This window comes from Scophthalmus maximus, chromosome 18 (genome assembly GCF_022379125.1).
Source record: "Scophthalmus maximus strain ysfricsl-2021 chromosome 18, ASM2237912v1, whole genome shotgun sequence".
Lineage (NCBI taxonomy): Eukaryota > Metazoa > Chordata > Actinopteri > Pleuronectiformes > Scophthalmidae > Scophthalmus > Scophthalmus maximus.
Window position 1 is genome coordinate 10,249,910 of NC_061532.1, and position 25,091 is coordinate 10,275,000.

General features: G+C 43.3%; 1 protein-coding gene and 1 long non-coding RNA gene across 2 annotated transcripts in view; one reads left to right on the forward strand and one right to left on the reverse strand.

Moving 5' to 3' along the window:
- Positions 1-2,627: 2,627 nt before the first annotated feature.
- Positions 2,628-25,091, forward strand: part of sgk1 (serum/glucocorticoid regulated kinase 1) — a 31,792-nt gene continuing 9,328 nt past the window's right edge. The window contains exons 1-5 of the mRNA XM_035617736.2: positions 2,628-3,028; positions 3,558-3,738; positions 8,272-8,511; positions 20,301-20,516; positions 23,345-23,408. Coding sequence (XP_035473629.1) covers positions 3,610-3,738; positions 8,272-8,511; positions 20,301-20,516; positions 23,345-23,408 — 649 coding nt within the window. The 5' untranslated portion in view covers positions 2,628-3,028; positions 3,558-3,609. The remainder of the gene's footprint in view (positions 3,029-3,557; positions 3,739-8,271; positions 8,512-20,300; positions 20,517-23,344; positions 23,409-25,091) is intronic.
- Positions 19,720-25,091, reverse strand: part of LOC118290216 — a 5,773-nt gene continuing 401 nt past the window's right edge. Inside the window, exon 2 of the long non-coding RNA XR_004786368.2 lies at positions 19,720-20,531. This is a non-coding gene — a long non-coding RNA (uncharacterized LOC118290216). The remainder of the gene's footprint in view (positions 20,532-25,091) is intronic.

Genomic DNA, 25,091 nt, shown 5'->3' on the forward strand with positions numbered 1-25,091 from the left:
TTTCACTTTCCTTTTTGAAACGCAGAATCCCCACCTCGTACTGCGGACAGGGAAGAAGTTTATATTTTCCAGTGTTGTTCTTTTAGATGCTGAGGCATTAGTTGTGCTTGCACCGTGCTTCCTCTCAGATGCACTGGAATATACCAGACTGGAGTCAAAGTTCTGTCTAATAGGACTGAAAAAGATTAGCAGAGATTTTTTTTTCTTCTAACCAGGTCTTGTTTGGTGTACGATCACAACAAGCCCAGAGGACCTCATTAGCAGTCTGAGATAGTAAGTGCACATCATCTCTGACCATCACAAGGGGCATAATACAAGCTCACTTGGCTTTATATTAAAAGTTCTCAGTCTCAGATGTGCTCTGGGTAAATGTAAAGCATGGAAATACATGTAAACACCAACCCCTACATCTCATGTAGGGGTTGGAGTTGAAGGAATTTCTTTTTCTGAGGAGGAGGAGTTGGTTACACACGATACTTTACTGCGTCTAGCTCACTGAAGAAAATTCATAATTTATTGACTTTAAGATCATTTTTTGGCAATTCTCTGAACCATTTAAGAAACTTTGTTATGAATTATTTATCGGCTGCATTCGGATGTACAAGGGCGGCAGAGAATCACAGAATAATTGATGTGCTCCAGGGCTATACATCTGAGGGAGAAATTCTCGCGGTTACGTAAGAGTGCGACTGCCATGAGACAATGTAATAACACCCCTGGAGCCCCCACGGCTCTAGGACCAGAGATATGTTTTGGAAAACTAGTTTTTTTTCTTTTTTCTTTCTGGATTCTGGATTCAGCGAAGCCAGCCACTGGTGCTTAAATGCTGACAGCCAAAACAGACTTTGTCCTCCTTTATTGTATTTACAAGATGCGGAGAGGCGAGTATTGAAAACACATGCCTTTTGTGCTATTCATGCAGCCCATACAATAAAAGAAAAACATCCCAGGGCTTAAGTTAAAATTGCTCTAAGGATTCCAAGTATGAACAAGTACATATATATATATATATATAAGTTTGAATGAATAGTCAGATCTTGAAAAAGGTTTTCCACAGAGGCAAACACACTGTTTTCTCTTCCGCTGGCAAACTACAGGCTGCCCTCAGTTTCTATGCAGCTGGGTGCAAAGCTGATTTCACCAATCATTGTTCCACGCTATTACTGCTGAGTCACTGTTGGTTGGGCCTCTGACTGATCCTGACTACAGTGCATACTGCACCGTCATTGTTACCCCTCTGAGGAGACCTCCATTCGTCTCAACGTGACGCTGGGGCGAACTGATTCGCTTGCGTAATGAGAGTTTAATTTCCGCCGGACACTTACCACACATACTCAGCAGAGCGTTATTAACAAATACCTTATAATTCACACCGGAGGGGTTTGTTTGTTCCCCATTATCCGCATCTCAACCGTTCCTTTTGATTCTGGCATGATCAATAGTTACAGTGTAATTGTACTGCTTCATATTTAGTGCAGCGACATTAAAGTGGTATTGATCATCTCATCTTATCAACGCAGTGAATATGTATTTCCTACAATGCCAAACCATAATGCTAATGAAACAAGCGCATAGTGGAGGAAACTAAGCAATAATAGTCCAGTGTGGGTTAAAACGTTTTGCTCTAAAAACTTCTATGATCTTTCATTCAAACCAATTGTGTTAACATTTTCTCTGATTTATGCCAAACTAGTATTGATCGATATGAGTAGTTTGTTCTAGTGCATTAGGAAAAAAAGACAACACAAACACTGCCCCCGCTCCTGCTAGCACCACTTAGCATTCAAATCGTTCTCTCTGACATTAACTGCTAGGAATGCCCCCGGACATTTGAGTTTGTTGAGCATCTACTATAACCAAAGGTCAAGTTTAAACTTATTTCCTCATACAGTATTGATAAACAGATGTATGTGTGATACCAGAAAAAAACTGCTGCATTTATTCCAATCGTAATAAATCTACATCACCTTTATTCTAGATGAAAATGAATAAAGGAAATGTTTTAATTTAATTAATTTAATCAATAAAGGCTATATAGCCAGCTTACAAATAGAGGAATTCATTTATTTCTGTTGCTGCATGTGGGAAGTGCAGGGATTCCGTTTTATGGTGTTTGAGTTTCTCATCAGGAAATTAAACTGCCCAGTGTTATAGGTTACTGAGGCAAGGGCACACACACACACACCACAAGATATGATGAGGTGTGTGTTTCAGCTACGGCTGGACCAAAACAGTCAGGAAGAAAAAAATGGTTCACTACATTAAAAACACACACTGTATTTTGTGGCCGGGACACCTTTCCTCTCTCATCCTCACGGGGACAATTTAAGAGGAGTGAGAAAGAAATCACTGGAGGGACAAGCTCAGTTAGATTGAAGGAGGGAGACAGAGAGAGAGAGAGAGAGAGAGAGAAAGTGGGGAGAGAAAGAGAGGGAGGAGCCACCATCGACTGCAGCAGAAAAATGAGTGAGCGGAAAGGGAGGAAGGGGGAGGGCAGAGTGGTGATGAGGGACAGAGAGGGAGCCGGAGAGAGATGGAAGGAGAGAGGAGGGGATGGGGGGCGGCATCTGCTCACTGCAGAGCCTCTCATTGATAAAGTGAGCCAGAGGACTGCATCTGCCGGACACATCCCTCACACCTCATCATGCTCTCACACGCACACTTCCTGGGTGTTTGTTTACAGGCTGACACCACGGCGACAACAGTGCATTCACTCACAGACACACACACAGACACACACGCACACGCACACACACGCACACACACACGCACACACACACACACCCCAATAACTCAGGCTCTTATTGACCCGGACAACAACATCATCGCACACTCTTATTCAGCGTTTCACCACCTTTTTTAATTTGGCAGTTCGGGCATCGTTCAGTGAACATTATAGGAAGGGGACACCTGTAACTGAGGAGCGGGAGTTGGCGCCTCTGATCTGGGATCAGATTTTGGAGGGGTCCACGGTGGCAAAACAGGCTGCAGCAGGATCAGCGGGACCAACCATCTGACCAGCATAAAGGTACAGGAGGAGACAAGCATGTGTGCATACAGTGCATGAGTTTATACACACGCACACACACACACACACACACAAAGGGGGAAATTATCCATTTACTCTTTGGCACACATTGTGCATGTGATTATACTTACACATAAACTTCCCACACACCAACAGTTCAAAGAGAAGCCGTCTGAGTGTTGTGAGACTCCTCAGCTGTAAACAGTTCCCTCCTCCCAGCAACGGGAGCAGACACCTTCCTCCTCCATCCTCCATCCTCTCTCTACCTCTTTTAATGTGCATCTTGGTCCCTCTCTCTCACTTTATCCCTTTCTTCTACCGTATCTTCATCTCTGTACTGCCACCCAGTTGTTGCCGCGATCGTGTTCTCATTGCAGCATCCTGCCTCTCTCCCTCATATTTTGGTCCATCCGCCTCCTCCAACTCCACCTCTTCTCGCGGTCACTCTCCTCCTTGCCTCCTCTTCTCTTTTCGCCACACTCATTCGCTCTGCCCTTAGACAACTCTCCACTAATTTCTGTCCCACCAGTCTGTCGGTCATCCTGGGATCTACAGAGGCGAGCGGGGTGCCGGTGTCGGCCATGAAGCTGGTGAACGGGGGAGGACGAGGTGGAGGAGGTAGCGGAGGAGGAGGCGAAGGAGGAGGAGGAGGAGAGAAGACTGCCTTTTCCTTTAAGAAGTGCTCTGCTTTCCAGTTTGTCAAGAGGAAGGTGAGTTTGGATGACACACACACACCTTTTTTGATAGATGCATCTATGAGTGTGTGCCTACACAAGCACCTACCCTCGCTGCGCTATGTTGGCTGAGAGAGGAGGTGACACAGTTGGAGTGTTCCCTCTCTCTCTCTTTCTGTGTGTGTGTGTGTGTGTGTGTGTGTGTGTGTGTGTGCCATGAGATGATGTCATCGTGGAAGCTAAGCCGCGTTAATCAGGCGCAAGATTCTGCTCCCTGTGTGTGTCTGTCTGTGTATCTGTGTTTACTGTGTGTGTGTGTGTGTGTGTGTGTGTGTATGTGTGTGTGTGTTTCTCTGCGCTCGTGTGTGCTCAATAACACTCGCAGCACAGACACCCACAAGTGTCTGTTGTGTAGAAGATCATTACATCATTTTAGTTTAGGATCCACTCGCACACATCCTCCTGTCATGCTGCATTGCTGTCACAAGGCTCATTTCCTGGGTAATGTTAATGGGTTGAATTAAATGCTTTCCTTGGTTGGTGCGTAACAAATGTGCTTGCTGACTTTTCCAAAACTAAAGTGCAATGCAGCAGATTAATGGACGACAAAACCGTACTCGAAGGGCATTATGTGCCACATTTAATATTACAATGATTTCTGAATTGTATCTAATGGCTTTATTACATCATTTAATACAGGATGTAATTTGGTGGACAAAATCAAACTCTTAAATCTTTCAGACAGGAACATCCCACCAAATACAGCTGCAGAAGAGATGGAACAAATATATATTCAATAGGAATGTATTAGTATTTACAACAGCAGACAAACCCTCTAAAGAATGATGATTACTTTTAATATCAGAACTATCATTTCAAAATGTATTTAGACCAATTGACGAGGTATGGCCAAATTATAAAATCCGGACTTCATGAACTGTTGTCGTAGAATAACACGTTTTAATTGATCAAATAACATTTCACACTGCAATGCCTGGAGGCTTGGTTCTGAGCGAGACACCCGGTGACCCTTATTAATGACTTGCTCACTTTCAAACGACCCATCAAGGCTGCAGTTAGAAATGTTTTTCAAGTCACGGATAAAGGGTAATTTTAAATGACACATTACTTTTAATCAAGAGGAATAAAAGTGTGAGAATAGAGGGACCGGTAAGAGTTGCTGAAGGGATGATATGAGCCATATGGATGTTTCACAGTCAGGCACTTAAAGGTTGCTCTCAAAATATAGTTGAATACATACTGCAAAGCCTGTTTAAGAACAGTATGTCTTACTAATGACATAAATAAAACCCTCCACCAGGGCCTGTTACTCTCACTCAGAACATGCAAAGCATAAAAAAAGCTGTCTAACTTCTCCTTCCTTAAATCATCACCGTCCGGTACACTGCTGCCACTGCTAAGGATAAGAGCAGACTGCGGCGTATCATTCGCTCTGCTGAGAAGGTGATCGGCTGCAACCTTCCATCCCTCCAGGACCTGCACACCTCCATTGCTCTGAGGCGTGCAGGTAGGATTGTGGCCGACCCCTCCCATCCCGGTCACAGACTCTTTGTCACTCTCCCCTCTGGCAGGAGGCTGCGGTCCATCAGGACCAAAACCTCCCGCCACATGAACAGTTTCCTCCCCTCGGCAGTTGGGATCCTTATTATCCGATTCTGATTCTGATTAAATCTGAATAATTTGCCGTCGATTTACACGAGATCAAAAGAGAACAGAGCAATATGCCTGCAGGGTTGTAACGGGGAGGAAATGACCAACATCCCCCCCAACTCGTGGAGGAGAGGTGGAGTGAAGCGTTCACTTACTAATCACTGGATTCGCTTGGAGGAGGATATACCAGACCATTATTTATTTATTTCTGTTCCTGTTACACACCAGATAATACATTGAGGGTTTTATTGCACAGGTTTAAGTTCACACGTCTTCAGCCCTGGGGGATCGAATAACAAATTGGCAACGAACAACAGTCATTTTTAAGTACGTCTACTTAATAAATGTGTAGTTGGTTTGGAGACGGTTAGTAGATTTGCAAACTTTTGCCAGTGTGGATGTGTCATCACCGCCGCCATATGTCGCTGCCCGCAGTACGGCTGTGTTAAGTGTGTGTTATTGTGAGCGTTGATCTCAGATGGCGTAAAGTACGGTGTGGATCACTGATGACTGGCCTGGTTATCATGGGCAGATTGTGAGCACCCACACATACACACACACACACACACACACACACACACACACACACACACACACACACACACACACACACATTTTACTGTTTTGGTGAGCCTATCCATCTATCTCTCTATCTATCTATCCATCCATCTATCCATCTACCTGTGTATCTGTTTGTGCTGCTTTTGCCTGTCTTTAGCATATTTCTTTATAAATCTATCTTCTTACCTTGAGAACCTTCCAGATATGCACCAGCACACGGACCCAAATCAGAATTAATGCACGCTGCTGTTCAAGGTTTATTTGTCTCCCTATTTGTGTCTAAATAAGCCTAATCACATAATGGGCAGAGGATGGCTGTGCATCATACAAATGAGTAAGGGAAATGATGGAAGGAAATATACAATCGATTGCCGTGTGCTTTCAAGTGCTTGTTTTTTTGCCTGTGTCTGAGTACATAAATACACAAATGCATTATGAGAAAATCAAAAGGCAACAGTGAACATGTTGTACCTCGAACATGATGAAGACACACTCGAATATAACTGCCTGGGCGTACAGCTTTTAATTGAATTTTAACGTGGGCCAAAAGAAAGAAAACACGTTGCTGCTGCTGCTGTGAGCTCAGCATGACTTGTGTTTTTGTGCCTGAGGTGAGTGAGTGTTGGGCTTTAGCTGACGCCTGTCAGCTGACTGGGTTGCGCGATCCATCCATGAGATAATGCCAAAAGATGTCTCCCTCTTTGACCCTAATGACAAAGCACATCTAATTGGATGCAGCGCCAATCACACATTTACTCAGCTCACGTTTTTGTGAAGAAACCAAGTGGCAAAAACCCACGGACACGTCACCCTTTGGTTTGCCATTTTGAAGCCTCAAGATTAGAATTTATGAAACCAGAATTGGAAGAGCAGGTGGCGGGGGCTGACTGAGAGTATCTTTCACTGCACGTCCACCTACACCTGCAACCATGCGCCCACCGGACGGTACCAACTGTCCTACTGCTGGACATTACAGAGATTGCAGGTTTCACGCACTTACGCATTGGCTTCACTTTTCGGACTCAGTGACTACGTCCATTTTTACATGCAGTCGATGGAAGAAGAATTCTTATTTTATTTTAAAGTTTGGTAGAGTGACTTCCGTGTCAGTCCTACACAGTGGCAGCTTTGTTTTTGTCTTGACCTGTTGGAGCAGTTTTACAAGTCTGTTTTTCTTTTGACAGGACATGCCTTGACAAGCTGTCTGGCTAACCTTCGATTTAAGCAGTTAATGTCAGCGTGTGCGCGTGTGTGCGCGCGTGTGTGTGTGGGTCACAGCTGTGTGGACTCTGTGCTGCTCGGTCACACAGGCTACTGCCCCGTGGTGTGTGTTTGCAAAATTTCCGACTCACGCAGCAGGATGAGGTTTCACACGGTTTCTTTCTCTCTCCCTGTCACTCTCCTCCTGTTCCCATGTGTCGGTTTTTATGTTTCCTCTCCACTTTCACCACCTCTCCCTCTGTGTGTCTTTCCCTAAAACACACAGACACGCACACGCACATGCACGCGCACGCACACACACACACACACACACACACATGCTTGGTTTTACATAATTCGCTCAGTGGCAGAAGGGAGTGACTGGCGAGTCTTAGTCACTGCACGAGTGATGTGGGTTCGGTATGCTTTCCGCCTTGCATGCATCAACTTGTGTGTGTGTGTCTGTGTGGGTGTCATTACACCATTGAATAAAGCACCTCACTCATTGTTGGTGCCTTATGGCTGCATAATGTGAACATCTGTTGGTGACAAGATCGTAGATGAGTTTACTTTGGGATAATTCATCATCATAGTAGATATGGATTGATACTCCCTGCTCTCTGGGGGTGGAGAAACTATTGTCGACATAAAAGCAAATACTTCAAAGACATGTATGCAGGATTAGACGAGACACACTTTGCATTCATTCTTCATCATATTTAAAGGTGTTATCAGCATTTTACTGTGTTTACATGTGACAAGTATATATATATATATTGTATGTCATTCGGTGTGTGTGTTCTCTGTGATTCATGTGTTCAAAGTGTGGCAAAGCAGAGACTCAATGTGTGGCTCTTTGAAGTATGCAACTGCCCGTGCGAGTGTGTGTGTGTGTGTGTGTATGTGTCCCACTTGAACTGACAGGTAATTAGGGATAACAAAAAAAACCTCCTACTTCTTTGATCAAAGGTTGCAGATGGCAGGCTTGACAGTATACTGTAAGTGCATGTGTGTGTGTGTGTGTGTGTGTATGTGTGTGATTGTGGAGTGAATAAAGGCAAGAGAAACAGAGTTGAGTTGTGTGAGATCACTCTAAATAAAACCATTTTGACATGACCACCTCTTTAACCCGTGCAGGTGCGGAGATGGATGCGGAACCCCAAGGTGAGCGTGGACAAGGCTCAGGGGAAAGGCCTTCACTACCCCTGTCCAAAGTGTCCGCTGGCGGACGACCTGTGGTACACGCACATCGCCTCGCCTTACGACTGCTGTCACTACGGTGGCCCGCAGGGCGGCCAGTACTACCACCATGAGCCGTGCTCGCCGTGCCCTGCCAGTGGCCAAACCAGCGGCCATGACAAGGGCAAAGGCTGCAAGGTAAAAAAGAAACCCTCATGAGTATCATTTGTCACACAGCTGTTGGGAGCGTTGAATAATTCGCTCAAGCTTTATTTAAAGGAGGAATACAATTTAACACAATGCAACTTATTTTCAAAGTCTGCCCATCATTTTTACAGTAGTATATCAGCTATAACAACATTTCATACAGCACTAGCCCAAAGAAACAAAATCCTGCAAACAATAAAGTAATGTCTACCTGTAACTCATAGTAATCTATCCAACATTTATCCAGATATATCTAAACAATGTTGGACAAGCACATGTCATATTTACTGTATATGGGGTATTATGTGGAAGCCCTTTTTACATTTAAAGAAAAAGTAGAAATCTTATGACGTGCAGTACATGAAGAGTTAATGAGGAGAATAGGACCTATTTCATAATGTGTGCCATACAGCCCCCCGTCTCATCCCACCATCCCCTCACCACAGGCGGAAGTGCATCCGCTGACAACACTGGACTCGCTCCACAGACCTCCCTCTGTTTGCCCATTAGCGCTCGTTGAAGGAGGTAGATTAGGTAAAAACAGGACTCCGTAGACGTTGCTCTGTCTGCCTCCGTTCTCCCTTTACGCTCTACAAAGGTGATGTTATGTAACGTAAACATTAAAGCGACTGGGGCAATTTTCAAAGACCCCCACGTTGCCACTTGCCATGGGCTGGTGTTTGTTGTTTTTTTTTAAATTAGAGAAGGGGGCAAATCATCAGCAGAGGAAAGGAACTTTGGAGGAGTTTTCTTTCATATAATTTCTTTTTACACAAAATAAAGAAAAAGTGAACTCAAGAGTCGTTTGTGTTTGTCATGTAGATCAAACACACGCACGCACGTGCACACACACACACACACACACACACACACTCTAACTGAGGTGTCCAAAGTTGTCCTTGATTATGCAACTGCAATCATAATAGCTATCCCACTCCTTATCAATCATCATACCCTCCAATTAGTTCCCCGCTCGTGTGTGTGTGTGTGTGTGTGTGTGTGTGTGTGTGTGTTTGCTTATCCCGTCCCAATCTGCCGCCAGGAGGGAATGAGTCATCACCATCCCAGCAAGACAATGCCACACCGCACTCTTTGTGTTTGCATGTGAGTGTGTGCACTGAGAAACAACACTGAGGGGTGTAGGAATATAAAACAGGGCCGAGTGCTGGTTGCCCATTAGTTGCTGTATGTTCTCTTGTTCTCTTCCCGGCAGCCTTTTAGTTTTTCTCGCATTTTGTTTCATTTTGTGCTCCAGTTTTCTTCCAGGCCGCTCTGCCTTACTCTATCTCTCCATCAATTCCACCTCTTGCCCTCACAACCAATAGATCTGTCAATCGTGGAGACAACTGGTGTGTGTGTGTGTGTGTGCGTGTGTGTGTGTGTGTGTGTGTGTGTGTGTGTGTGTGTGTGTGTGTGTGTGTGTGTGTGTGTGTGCGCGTGTGCGTGTGTGTGTGTAGAATTAATGGGCGTTGTGTTGCGGTGGGAGCAGGCTGAGGGGTTAAAGAGGAGGGGGCTCAGTGTTGAGTCATAACTAGTTTTAACCGCAGTGTGTGTGTGTGTGTGTGTGTGTGTGTGTGTGTGTGTGTGTGTGTGTGTGTGTGCAAGTGTCAGTACAAATCCAAAGTGGAGTTAAGCAGGGTTGACCTGCAGTGGCTGCTCATTTCTCATACCTTTTGTGAACCGAGGCTCAATAAATGATTAAAGTGGAAAATGACAGCGCACGCAGCAGCAAAATGGACGGAAATGCATTCTTTTTTTGCCGTGTTTGACTTTGTGCGGCGTTGCCAAATACTCCATGACAAAGTTCAGTGCTCAGACGTCATGTTCTGCACCGTTGCCCACATGCCGTTGTTGTACCGTATCTCGGCACACTCTGTCCAAACACTTCACAAGTCAGGCCCCGCAAAGTACTTGCTCAAAAGAAGTGGATCAGTAACAGAAACATTCCCTCGCACACCGAAGACACACTGCTCTGTTCTCCGGGAGGCCGCCCACGACCTGCCTCAATTGCAAATGAGCAAAAGTGTCACTATGAAATTTGCGCGTCAAAGTGTCTCAGACCCGGACCTCAGATGATGACGCAGAGAGGCTGCTGTCACCTTTTAGAGGAGGTGGAGATGAATAAGTCAGGTTGCTCTTTATTCTTTACTTTTTTATGCCGTCGTTAATGTAGATGTATATTATATTGCCTTAAGTGACCTACTTTGTTGAGTATTCAGCTTTTTGTCCGGCTCACTGTGCAGTAGCTTTTTTCCGCATTACACACTGTGAGCAGGAGCTTTTCTGTTAGAAAAATTGTAACTCTGTACTTGGCAGCGAAATGCGCTCGCAGTTTTTTGCCGACAGAGGAGCTGCATCTGAACTACAATTCAGGTTTTTCACTAAGCACCGAGAGGCACATAATAAATGAAATGTGAACTCTGCAATACTTCAATGAATATAAGGACATTACTCAACCCTCTTACACACTGGAGTGATGTCCTGTGTCCTAAGGCCCTTGACAGATTGCCCACCTGCTCCTCAGCCTTATTAAAAATCTATCGCAGCGACTTTCTTTTAGCTTAGCCTTGACCCAGCCCTTTGCATACTGTAGCCTTCACCTTGCTGCGACTTTCCATGAGTCTACCAGAGGCAAAGCTAAATATAGGTCTATATTTATGACTCCAATCTATTTTATGATGAAATCAGTGTATTAAATCAGTGACACCTGCATTCGTTTTTTTTTTTTCATGGGATAGGATGATAACAGAGACAATGAGGAAACAGTGGGAGGGGGTTTACTGTAAGTAGGAGGAGAGACGGGTAACAGGGGTGTTGTAGAAAATTACGATTAAAAAACATACAAAGAGTAAAAAATAATGGTACATGGGGGTTGATAGAGCTGGGGGGGGGGCAGCAGTGGGAGAGAGAGAGATGAGAAGAGCTGAGAGGACAGTTTTATTAGAAGATAGAGGAGATGAGGTGAGAGCATCTGCCCCACTGCCTGAGCGTGGCCAGAAATCAAAAGCATATAAATCCTCTTGATAAGGACGTCCTGTGCTGTGGCATGGACACACCAGCACACTGTCACACACACACACACACACACACACACACACACACACACACATAGAGCTAATGCAAACGCAGCCTTTCCACTTATCTCTAACATCAAGCCTAGTACTGTTCCTGTGGAAGACTTAATCAAGAACGTGATCTTTGGCAGACTGCTGGTCATCTTCTACAATCGTACAGGACCGTTATGAATAACGCTCACAGGCTCACAAAAAACATTTTGTACATGTAATGGCGAAAATGAAATACTAATTGGAAATAACGGTGTAAAGGTAGCTGCTTGATTTTACAGCCCACATACCATTCGCTAATAGATAACACAACAAGGGAGATTTCTCACACATTTCCTCTATTATGTCCTATTGGACATGTACTATTACTTCAAGCTTATAGTCATCACCTGAGCTGGACTTCCTGCCTGCAGTAAACACATGCAATTACATAAAGATACACCCCTCCCTCCAGGATTAGCCTACAGCTGTGTGCCCCAGAAACAATAAATTAAAGAAAAAGAATCCAAAAGAAAATGTTACATGAATCAGGGGGTTTCAAAGGCAGAAACTGTGGGCACTGACAGAGCAGACAAAACCGAGGTAACTGTCCTCTTTGTACTACTATTCTTTGTCTGACTGTGGAAAGAGTCGTGGGGTAAGTGTGTGCTTTCAGCTTCCCATACAATGGGGGTTCGGAGGAGGTAAACAAGAAGTTTACAGCACTTTGTAAATCACCCATGGACTCAGATAACTCTAACTGGATTACTGTGACACCGATATCCTTGACACGTGCAAACCAGACTGAATCTGAACATGTGTGTATTGGGATTGTGTCTGTTTGTTCAGATTGGACTGAGCTGTGAATCACAGGAACTCCAGCCGCTGACCATGTGGATGAGTGTGCTACTTAAACTGACCGGACGGCAATAATGAACTCCCTGTTGTTTGCGAGAACACCTGTGTTCACCGGTCTCTTCCCCTCTTGAGGTCTTCATAGGTAAATTTAAAAAATGTAAAACCACAGCAGTGAATGTTACACAACTAATTTCCAGGATGCTGTTAACACTGTAACCCTATAAACACCAGTATAGTCTTACCCAGTGTAAAATATATTACCTTGTAATCTCATTTCCCTATTTCCTTATCTCTTGTCTTCTTCACTTTTTCGCTGGTTTGGGTATCCAGTAGGTTATATTATATAAGCTCACAGCCATTACATAAGTTGCTTAAAGGTCTGAGCGTGACCCGGGTGGTAGTGTTAATCAGTCAGTGTATCTGGTATTTGGCCTAAACACCAGCTTTGCCCGGGAAAGGGCTGTCCTTTCTGGTCCTATTTGGGTTTACCGTTCAAAACTCATTCATGTGGAAGAAAAAGAGAGGAGAGAGGGAAGTGAGGAAGGCAGGGAGTGAAGCAGAGACAACGATGGGTGAGGAAATCCAAGTAGATGAGAGAAGCCAAGCGTGTCCAAGAAGAACAGGGCTTTTTATTTACTCCCCTGCAGCCGGCGGGGATGTGGCGGACTATCGATTAGGTCTCGGCTCGAAGGAGTGGCACGAAGTAGAGGGCGGAAAAACTGCATCTGAATTCTTTAGAAATTGGTTAGGTTGAATAAAAAATCTAACCTCATCTGTCATTGAGGTTAAGCTCATCTTGTCCATGTTTTGTTGGCGTCGGCAGGAGCGAGAAGCGTGATCAAACCTCTCCTTTGTCCTGACAGTAAGAGATGCCCAGTGGGTCGCTAGTGTTTTGCACGTCTCCTCGGCCGGCCATCCCTCATCCGCTCTCCACGGAGAGAAAACCGAAGGAGACGACCTGTGACAAATCCACCTCACTTGGTCTCCCACGGCAGTGACAAGGCCCTGCAGACTGAAGCTCCGGTCCACGAATGCCAATGCATCGTGTCCGAGTTGGTGAATGAGACTGGCGAGGGGCAATGGTGGTCGGCCAGTTTCACTCAAAGATCCTGTCGAGTGAGGCCGTGAGTCCAAAGTCAGGTGCATCAACAGATATAAGGTCAGAGGGATTTTACTGTAGAAGACTAGTAGACTACGTATTAGCTATTAACCGTGTCCTTTTATGAAACCTATTTCTCACATTTAGCTCTGTAATGTGCAGTAGCAATTACGTTGATGCTGGACTTTGCTCTCCAGACTTTGGTCCCGGGTGTATTCTTATCTTAGAAGTGCCCTTTCTGAGACGCAGCAGATCTCGGGCAGTTGACCTCTTGATGGGGCTAATGGTTAATGGCTTGTGTGTGTCAGAGTCAAAGATTGCAACGCTTCGCCGGTGACGTTTCCAAGACAAGGCCATGAACTCTGGACTGCAGACGTCTCCCACACAGTGGTTTGAATCTGAACTGTGATGGAAAAACCTTGATTTGATCAGCAACACTTGATACCAATGAGGTGACCTGATTTGAACGGTTTGTCTGTTTGTTTGTTAGCAGGATTACTTAAAAGATTATGAATTTACATGACAATTCTATCAAAGATAGGTCTCGACCAATTAAAATGCTGCAGGTATTTTTTGAAGGATTCTTCCCCGTTGCGAGATAGTAATCTACAAAACCTAGTGCATGTCTGAAAGCAGCTTGGGTGATCTTGTTAGTTAATGGTTTTCCACAAACATCAGAAAATATATTTCACTACAATGGCCACAGTCTACAAAATTACTATAAACTCTCTGAAACACAGAAAAACAAATTAATAAAACTAATAAACATGGGTCACCCCATGGCGGGCCTTACTTGCTGAACATGTAGCACCGAGTTACAGAAAGTTTTGGCTGTAACTGCAATGAATTGCCTTAATGTCAAAACAGTTTGTTAGCCTGCACTAGGACTGACAAATGAAAATGAAAAAGAATTAAGAGGAACGGCCCAATTACATGAGATTAGAAGAGCCACAGGGATGCCAAAATCCCTCACCAAGTCGTCGGCTTGTCGTGCATACTGTACCAATACCAGGGAGGAATGCCTCTCACTCCACATGTCTGTTTGTGCTCTTTTGAATAGTTCATCTAATTGACTCAGAACTTCCTTTCCTCTTTGTCGAAGACATCCGCTCATGTTCACATTGTCTCCATGTAAATGCTAGAATGTCAGAAAAGTATTTCAGTGTCTGTGCTCGCCAATGAAACTGGTGAGCTGCCAGCTTAGTGTTTGTGTACAGCTGTACTTTCTCATTTATTGGAATCAATCGTGTGCTTTGTCTTTTACAAACTTGTTAATCCCCTGCCATCGGCCGCTGCCCTCTTTATTATGCCTCTCCTCTGATTCAAGCAGCATTGACATGGGGGAACTCTCCTATGGTCTGGAAAGCAGCTCTAAGCTATAGCACTGTTGAGCATACACTTAGCAATGGAAAACTGCAAATCCTTATATGCTTTTGTTCCCAAATCCAAGTAGTCTGGCAGTGGAAGAATATAGTTGCAGTAATAAACTCCATAAAACTCTTTGCTGACAGTAGACGTACCGTACATCCCCAAAACGGCACATTTCTTTCGTTTCAATTGCTACTGCTGGATTATACAAGGTTTTTATGATTGATGTGGGATATATTCAGTGTTTAATCAGTGACTTGAATTTTCACAGCAAAAACAAATGCTGTATCACTTTCTATCCTGCGGATTAAACCCTCCACTTGCATCAATACCTCTAGACCCCCCCTCCCTTCATCCATCCCCCCCTTTTTTTCCCACTGACCTTGGCCCACTAGAGGAAACAGAGCACCCTCCCTTCCGAATCTCATTCTGAGGGAATTTGGGAATTACTGTTGTTCTAATCCACCCTGAGAACCTGGCTAATCCCATTTTCCATCTTGATGTTCCAGAGCTCAAGCCAAAAGGACTGAAACTGCTGCACCACCGAGGCTCAGCAGAATCCTCATTCTGCTGTGTATTTTCTTGTTGTTTCCCATACATACACTCAGCTCTGTTGAAGCGGCTCGGTGCTCGGCGGTTTTGTGGGCTTTCTCTCGACAATTGAGCTTAAAGTTGACCCGATCAGCTTCCGCGTGGACAGTATGCTGACTCACATTATGCATTGCAAGTGCACAACAACAAGCTGCTGTGGCTGTACTTTGTTACAACATACTGTGGTCTGAAAGCCTCAGACCTATTGGCCGGCCTTAATATGTGGTTGTTTGTGGTTGCAAAATCTTTGAAAGTCCATGAACAAAATTCCATTTGGCAACTCAAAGGGGGGGGGGGGGGGGGGGGGGGGGGGGGAATCCAACATTCCTGACAAAGATGTAATATGTTTGTATTAGCGTGTTGTGAATCCAATGTTGATATCTAATATAGACACATCTGATTTGGATCGAGTTTGGATTTGGTCGGTCAGTGGAGTGGATGCGTCACCTTTTTGGTCCATACCGAAGTAGCTAAACATCTACGGGATTATTTAATTTTTTTCTACAGACATTCATGTTCCCCAGAGGATAGATCCTACTGACTCTTTATCTAGCGTCACCTGCAGGTCGATATTTAGGATTTTGAGAGAAGTTTCTCAACAAATATTGGACAGATCACCTCAATGACACAACACCATCGACAGGTCAAAATTATACTGAGTCCATGTCTATGTCTAAATACGTGACATATAATCACAATACCATCAGGCTCATTAGCTAATTTGAGCCCAATTGCTAATTAATTCTATATGTGTCAAAACAAATCACAGACATTGTTTTGTGTGTGTGATTTGTTTTGTCCGTGGCGTATACATAAGAAAACAACTGTCCAGTCGGAGCAGAGTGTAAATTACACATTGAACACAACCTCCCCAAGAACTAAGGATTCATTAGAGACCAGGTACTGCCAACTTCTTCATATTTGTATATGTGAAGCCACAAATACATTATGCAAGTTTCCATCTTGTAACTTTTGTCACGTCTAAAATAAGATGAGCCTTGTCTGTGAGTCTATGTGGCCTTCTCAGTCTTTATGTCAAACAGTGCTCATGCAATGTGAAATGTTTGGGTTGTTATGACTATCTCGGTGAGACAGGAGGTGAGGTTTAGTGTCAAAACAAAGGAGAATGGAACAAACCATATAATGGCCCCCGCAGTGAGTAAACAGGCTCTGTGCCACACAGATATATTCATTTTCTATTCATAGAGATGAGTCCAGGGAGAGAGGGGCAGCCTCTTTTCAATTTCCAAGAGGACTTGCGTACAGTAAGTTGAGGCACAGTGGCCGACCATGAATATTAATGTTTATCTCTAGAAAGTCGGGGTTCAGAGACCTCGCCCCATTGCTCCTCAGGATTTAAAGATGAAAAAAAGTCAGAGTATGACAGCAGAGGAGGAAAGTGGCTGCAAACCCAAAAGCAGCTTAGGGTCAATATCTTAAACATGAAACCCCAAACTTATACACCTTGGTCCAGTTCCCTGTTCAACAGTAATGTTATTTAATTCTCTCTGTCCTGCCGTATTGTTTTACCAGCTCTCGTTTTACAGGTTTTACCCCCCTCCCTCTGCTGCTGGCTCTGAACAGTATTTCTGAGACTTAATCTCCCGGGGGAGATACTGTGTACTGGGTGTTTGTATTGCATTAGGATTCCCTGAATCATACTTCTTTGCCTCTCTACCCTTCAGAATCTGACTCCACCCCCCTTCGCTCACTCATTTTGAGACCCGTGCGATCTAGAAACACAAGCAGGGAAAAGGAAGGGAGAAGAAGGAGCAGTGACCTTGGTGTTAATGAACAAGTCTTATCTCTGACAGAGAACGCGACGTCTTATGTAAGACTGTCTTGCAGCTCCATTCTCTCTGCTTATCTTTTTGTCTTTCAAGCATATTTTTTTTTGTCTCCACATCTCTGCTTGCACTTTCATTCCCTCCTTCTGCGTAATCACCCCCCCCCCCCCCCCCCCCCCCCCCCCCCCCCCCCAACACCCCCCACCCCCAGACACTCGCTCGCTTCTCCCTCATTTCATTACCCTTTGATGCTCAGACATATGTGGGACATCACACAGCCTGTTGGAGGTAGCGTTATGCACCAAGGGGAGCTGGTGGAGGACGGGGAGGGAAAGGCAGGACAAGGCAGAAAAGAGGTTACTAGGATAAAGGGAGCAATAACACTACTGCTATGAACAATTTCCTTATTTACTATAATGTTACAATGGCCATATGGAGAGGTATTTCTCATTTGTTATGGACAAAATCACTTAATTAATGAATAATAACATCAAATGAATATTTGATGATTTGACGTGTTGATCTAAAGGAAGAGGAGAATATTCACACACAACAATGAAAGTGAAATAGGATTAGATTATTTTTGAGCTGCCGAACACTGCAGGCAAAGGCTAGAGGGCTGGAAAGGAGGTCAGTGAGGAGGCGACAGAGTGAAGGTGTCTGATGAAGCCTGGACAAGGTGCATGTGGTGTTTTTATGTCTTGATTTATTGGACTGTGTGGCTGATGTGTGCATCCTGGATTATGAGAATTTCCCTGGAAATATATTGCATCCCGAGTTTATGATGTGAAAGGACAGATCTTGAGTAGAGGTCTTATGTAACCTCAATAATACCACTGTTATCTTAAAGGGTTTTGCACAAAACAAGGTCAAAGGGCATGGAATGGGGTTAAGAGGAAGCGGAGTCTGGACATGGTATGCATAAGTGTGTGTGTGTGTGTGTGTGTGTGTGTGTGTGTGTGTGTGTGTGTGTTTTTAGGGGTGTATTGCACTTCCTGTGCACATATTTCCTCTGAAATAATGCATGGCACCTTCTCTGGGACAAGGTTCAGAAAGAGGCTTTCAGAGTAACAGATGATGAATAGCATGAAAAACATGCGGCAACAGTTCATCTCAATAAAGAACACTTTATGGCTCTGTACATACATAACTATGACGAAACGTTGAGGAATCTTTATAACCTTAACACACAAACACACAGAGATACTGCCCCAGACGACTTTCTTTGTATGCTGTTTGAAGGTGCAAGTAAATATTTCTGCATTCAAAAGTATATGATAGGGTGAACCAAGTACATATACCATTAGTTGAAAGCAAAGTAAGTGCAGCATTTAACTAGAATCGATTTAAGTCGATCAGATAATATTTTTAGGATAACACTATGAAATGTCTTATTGTTATCTTTGTTATTTTGAACATGTGATTGATTATGATTATAGCTGCAAACCGTTTGCCATTACTGGTTGATAAAAACAAATGATAAACACACACACACACACACACACACACACACTCACACACACTAAGAAACACTCTTATGGTATCATGATGTTCTTGATGCCCTCAGTAATTGCTTGGTTTTAGTCTGTCCTTCTAGCACCGAGCTATAAATATAGTCAAGGGAACAACCACTCACATGGGGACAGATTTTTTTATATTTTGCCGAGCTGCAATTTGGACTCAAATAAGTACACACAGTCACACACACACACACACCCTAATGTAGAGTCCCAGCAGAGCAGCCGCCACAGTCGGAGGCCTTGATAAGACTCATTTGAAATGGCTGCAGTCACTGAACCTGTCCGCTCTCTGGCCAAGGACACCATTTCCCTCACTAACAGCCATTCCGGGTCACTATCACATCCATCTACGCGTTTCGCTTTTCCTACAAGAACTATGCGCATCTAGACCTCACCGTCCATTATCCCATGCGTCTTGTTTTTCTCTTGCGCGCCTTACATTTTGTTTTGCAAGTCAAACGATGATGAAGAGGATTCTTTGAAATTGTCCCCAGGAGACTGCAGCTGTCACTTGACAGGAGATTTCTGCTGAGGGGCTGAGACTGACTCACTCGCTGCCTCCCGTACAATTCAAATATGGGCCTCCTATATCTTACTCATAAGGTCATGATGTTGAATGTTGCTGTAGTTCATTTTGTAAGCTGATCTTCATCACCTGCTTTATATGAAATTTTACCTTTATGAATGATTAGAATAACTCAAAAATCCTCTGCTTACAAGATCATATTTGTTTTCTCAAACTTAGTCTCATCTTTATGTTTTGGGTTGGTTCATAAGTGATTATGATTAAAATGACCTCTGTTGCTCTTTGAAAGGCCATATTGTTTTAGAATATAAATGAAGTGGCACGTGTATTTTAGTCCGATTGCTTAAAGTTCCCAATGTTCAAAATGAAAAAAACATAATAAAGACTTTCATGGCTTCAAATGGAATACAAGTTAAAATAAAACATGTTTATTTTAACAAAACGCTGCTGGATCTGTTAATGGGGAATAACATGATAAGCTTTAGATTAGGAAACATATCAGGAATGTGATCAGGGACAATATTATAGATTTCCCATGAACATCGTTTACGTCACCTTTTCATGAACTCAGACAAACAGATCTTTGTCATCGCAATGACAAGTTGTGACAAGACGCATGAGAGGAAGTTTATTTGATAAATCCAAAACCACCAAATCTGGAAATACATTGTTCCCATAGGAGAGCAACAAGCTCCAATAGCTTTACTGTTTTACAGATGGACAATGATGATTATTAAGATTTCTGTTGTTGTTGTTTTGTTATCAGCATGTGATTAAATCCAATCTAAACTCCCCCTCGGGAGCTGTGTTGGAAATAAGACTCATTGTGAGTTATGGTTATTATGGGTATGATTACATATTAGTCGGTTTAGATGCTGCCGCCAACATTGTGAGCCTTTCGCGGGGATATTGAGTCATTTATTCCGCCTGTTTGGTTTTCAACTTTAGTGGCCTAATGCAAAAACATTATCAACCTCGTTCTCACAGGTCAGGAAGTGGAAGATGCTGGGTCGCCATCACGGCGACGGCGCAGGCCAGCAGAAGGAAGCAGAGTCCAACTTCCATCTGGGCGGCTGTCAGTCCTGGGGGATCCACGCATCGCCCCTCCTGGCCAGCCCTGTGATGGTGGAGTGCTCCGTCTGCAGTGGGCCCTACATCAGCTACGCCATGGAGGATATCTGGCAGCCACGCCAACGCACGCAGGCAAGTTCCCTCTTTCTGCAAATGATCAAATTTCGGGTAGCAAATATTAATTTATGACAGCAATCAACGGATCACAAAGCGGGGGACAAAGCATGAGGGAGTTCTGGAAAACTCTTCTTACTATAATATCTAAGTATATTATAAAGCAAATGTCAGCAATGTACAGTAAATAATAGTTTTCACTCAGTTTTTCTTTGACTTGTGTCGGGTAGGCAATCCCATGCCTCACGTGATAACACAAACTGGCAGTTGACAAAATAATGAAAATATCAATCAGAAGAAAACATCTCAGAGGATTTAAAAGTTCAAATAACATAGTCATTATCACAAATACTAGACACAGACCCATGTTTCCTATTTGAGGAAATATTGGAAAAGAAAAAAAGGGAAAAAAAGGAAAAGACAATGATTTTCCATATTGGTTTATCGAGTTTTGTTTACTTTCTTCCCTTGTTATTCTATCTTTACATTTGCATCTTTTTTTTCATTATTTTTTTTTATCTTGTGTTTTCTGTTTTGTGATTTGTGTTATATAACCAAGGAAAAACACCAAAATGTGTTCATTTATTTGATGGTGAAATATTAAACTTTTTACAGTAAAATGAGCTTCATGCTTTGTCTGATGACTCGCAGTCGAGTCAGGTCATACAGGCCTCTACCTCTCCTTGACCTTTACAAAGACAAAACAGTATTAGTCCCTCTGTCTCACTTTGTCGCTGCCAGAACAACCCCAACTTTCTGTCTTCTTTTGGAATAATAAGTCATGAAATATTAATGTACAGACGGACTTGATTCCCCATCACTATGGATAAAACTCCACCAGATCGCTTCACTGAATCAATAAACAACCTGAAGTAAAAGAGAGGAAAGGCGTGACAGAAGTGAGGCAAAGTCAAGGGGAAAGGACAAAGGGTGAAGTGATGTTGACAGTATAAGGGGATCTGTGTGTGTGTGTGTGTGTGTGTGTGTGTGTGTGTGTGTGTGTGTGTGTGTGTGTGTCTCAGACGAAAAGATGGATAGACAAGGCTGAACAGAGATTAAATGACCAGCATGATAAGCAGACTATTGAAAGCAGCACCTCTGAATAATAAACAAGGAAGGAGATTGAACCAGCTCACAATCACATACTCACACACACAGACACACACACACACACACACACACATGCCTCAGCTTGTCTTGTTCTCAGAAAACACCCATGGGAAAATACTGAGAGCTGCGTTAAGTTTTCAGAATAGCAAACCAGACTTAGACTGTATTTTAATAAAAGCTGATGACTGACAATGTCATCTCGAAAAAACTATTACTTGTCAAGACAGTGCAGTTTCATGGGAATGTCCTGAGATGCGAATGCTGCCCGCGCCGTCGACAGCTGTCAAAGACGCTGTAACTGTATGTGAAAAGACAGGAAGTAGCTGCTCTTGAGACACATGTGCTGATGTGTTTCCTTGTATATTTCTGAGTCACTGAGCCACATACAGAACAATGTATTGATTATTATAATCAATTGTCAAAGATCAACTCTCACACACAAATACACACACACACACACACCTAGCTCCACATGTCCATGCTGTGAGACAAAGTACAGACATTCGCTACTTCACTTACCTAACCTATGCAGTTACACATTACTTGTTGCACATTAATTACTACCTTGAAAAATAACATATTCTTCACTGTATTGCATATTTATATATAGATATGTATAAAAGGAAATATAAGCACACCGTGATGTTCAGGAGGCAGACGTCATGTTTGATCCTTGGCCCAAGCCGAGTGAGTTTTGAACCGGCGCTGAGTCTCACACAATGTCGTCACGCTATAGAGCAGAGGTTTCTCACCGCTTTCAGCACAGGACCCCCGAGTGATTTAAGACAGACTCACCCTGGAAACTCTGCCTCATTAAAACATGTGACGTGGGAAACCAACTGAAACTGGGGCAGTAACCCAGTCCACGTCGGGAACCAGTGTTTTTTTCGGAAATGCTGATTTAGGTGCGCTGCTGGTCAAAAAGGCCGTAGCTCGTGTCGTCACTGTGCACCAGAACTGTTCAAGAGCTGAGAAAGAGCAGCTTTGATCGGTGCTTTATTAACTTTTTGGCGATGAACTGTTTTCTTTGTTAAACATAATTTACTGTTGCAAAAACGATGTTTGTTATTTCTACTTCCCTCTCCTGTTAGACATTTATCCTTCCCTCAGATTTGTCTTGTGTCCCTTTTGTGTGGGTCCCAGCTCCCAGGTTAGGATCCACTGTTCTAGATTGTAGCTTGTGCGGCATATATTTTTTGACTTTATCTCATGGACTTTTAGTTGAACAGATGTTTTAGGCCGACAGGCTTTACAGTTTGCACAAGGTGTGTATTACTGCTCAGCTGAGGAAAATATACAAATATGAAAACTAAGTGCAGTTGCACAAGAGGATTAGTCATATTGCACCTGCTATTAACCTGAGGTGACTAGAAAGTGCAAATGTGCAAATGTGTTGGGCTGTTGTCAAAGAGTCTGACGGCAGCGGGAAAAAGGCCTAAGCTGGATTTGTAGGGGTTGCATCCATAGTCTGCAACTCTAATGTCAGTGCAAAAGAAATCAATAATTGATTTATGTATGTTTCTATCTACCTATCTTCTATCTGTATAGTATTTGATTATATAATCTATTTGATTAAATGGTTATTTAATTGAACACAACTCCCGAGTTGAGGAAAATGAGTATATTGGAGATCAGCAGGAAATTGAATTGTGTTGAATCAACTTTTCATTTGCTTTTCTTTGTTGTCTGAGTATTTGAATTGTTTTTTACTAAGTGTTGCCATATTTCTCTCCCAGGCGATGGACCTGTACTACCACAGTGAGTCAGACCCAGACAGCTACGGTTGCCCTGGCGACAACAGTAAGTCACCAACCAACTAAGCCTGTTGTTTTGTATTTCTTCCACTTCCCCTCGTCTCTCCCTTCCTCCTTCTCTCCTTCTCTCTCTCTCATTGCGAGTCCGGTGCACGCACTCTCACTCCTCTGTTGTCTTTCTCCATCACGCCCCTGTGTCACTCTCGCATTAATTGTCTTCACTATCTGCAGTTTCGTTTATTCTTAACATCAATCCAAAGTTATCTTCTCTCGTCCGTGCTCTATTATCCTTATATGTTGTTTTCCTTGCCATCAAAACTTGATAGCTGTGGGAGCAAAATGATTCAGGCTGCACCCACACACACTTTGCAGTGTTACCTTGCCTCACCGCTAAGCCCTCTAATCCAACCTTTAAACGGGATAATGACTGTTGTCCTTTCGCCAATATTGCTATTTGTTGTTATGCGGGAACCAGCAAAGCAGTAGTTAGAGGCAGAAAACAAGGGACTGATCATCATACCCATGACACGGCGTGCTTTTCTGTTTGCATCTTCACAGCAGCAGCAGAAATATGCGTATGTTTCGCATTTGCATGTGTGGCACTGGGTGAGAGTTCAGAATCGGTTTATAGCCGCATGCCATATGACTGCAAGAGACTGGACTTTAATTTTCCGTTGTGCGAATCATTTGTTCGACAAATCATAGTCCAATCCAAATGTTACAGTGTGTGTGTGCGTGTTACATTGTGGCATAGAGCCTATCTGCAGTGTTCCCTTTTTAATTGGTACCTAGGCATCTTTCAGCCATGAGCTCTTCTCCTGGTTGTATTTATAAGATAAGATAAGAGTAGACTAGACTATTTAATTCATAACTCCTTTTTCAATTTCTGTGTATTTTAAACTGTAAATTGTAATAAGCAGTTGGAAACTAATATTAATACATTGTAATTTATATAGTAATTTATCCTCTCTCTTATAGCAATACTGCAATATTAAGAATCATCCATAACAAGTAGAGTACTGTATTTATGTAATTTCAGTATAAGTACGAAATTGTATTACTAGAGCATTATTACTACATTAAATCCGTAAAGTATGAAAAGGCTTTAAATAGATCAATTCAAAGTACAAGTGGCGAATTGCCAAACAGTTGGACTCTTTGCGGTAGCGCTGCAGGTGCCCGCTGCCTGCTGGAACATCTCCAAGAGAGAAAAGTGACAAGAACATTATTCTGACAAACATGTTTTTCACCGTGAATAGTCTGCCTGTTAATTATGGGAGTTTTCGCCGTGAAATCCGAGCAATTAGCCGAGCTGGTGACAAGCTGTTCCTGTAACCCACGGCTCGCAATGCCGTCTACACCCTGTCGCTCCGGGTTCAGCAATCACTGGCTGTCGGAGCGCGTCAACTTTCAGAGTGCCACACATCACAGACATTTGTGGGAGCACGAGGAGCAGTAGAGAGCGAGTTATGGATCCAGTAATAAGAATTACACTGAGTAGACTTTGACCGTTTCATTTTACAAAGGAACAAACCAACCAAGCAAATCACTTCCGTGTTCCTTCAGAGACAGTACAGAGTGGTGTTATTGAACAGAGCATCTGCTGAGGATACCCTTATTAAACCACATTAGCATGTCCATCAGTTTGCTGCAGTGCAGCTAATCAGCATTTACACACTGACTTATGGAGCAGTTTTTTTTTCTCCCAGATACCAACAGGTTTACATAA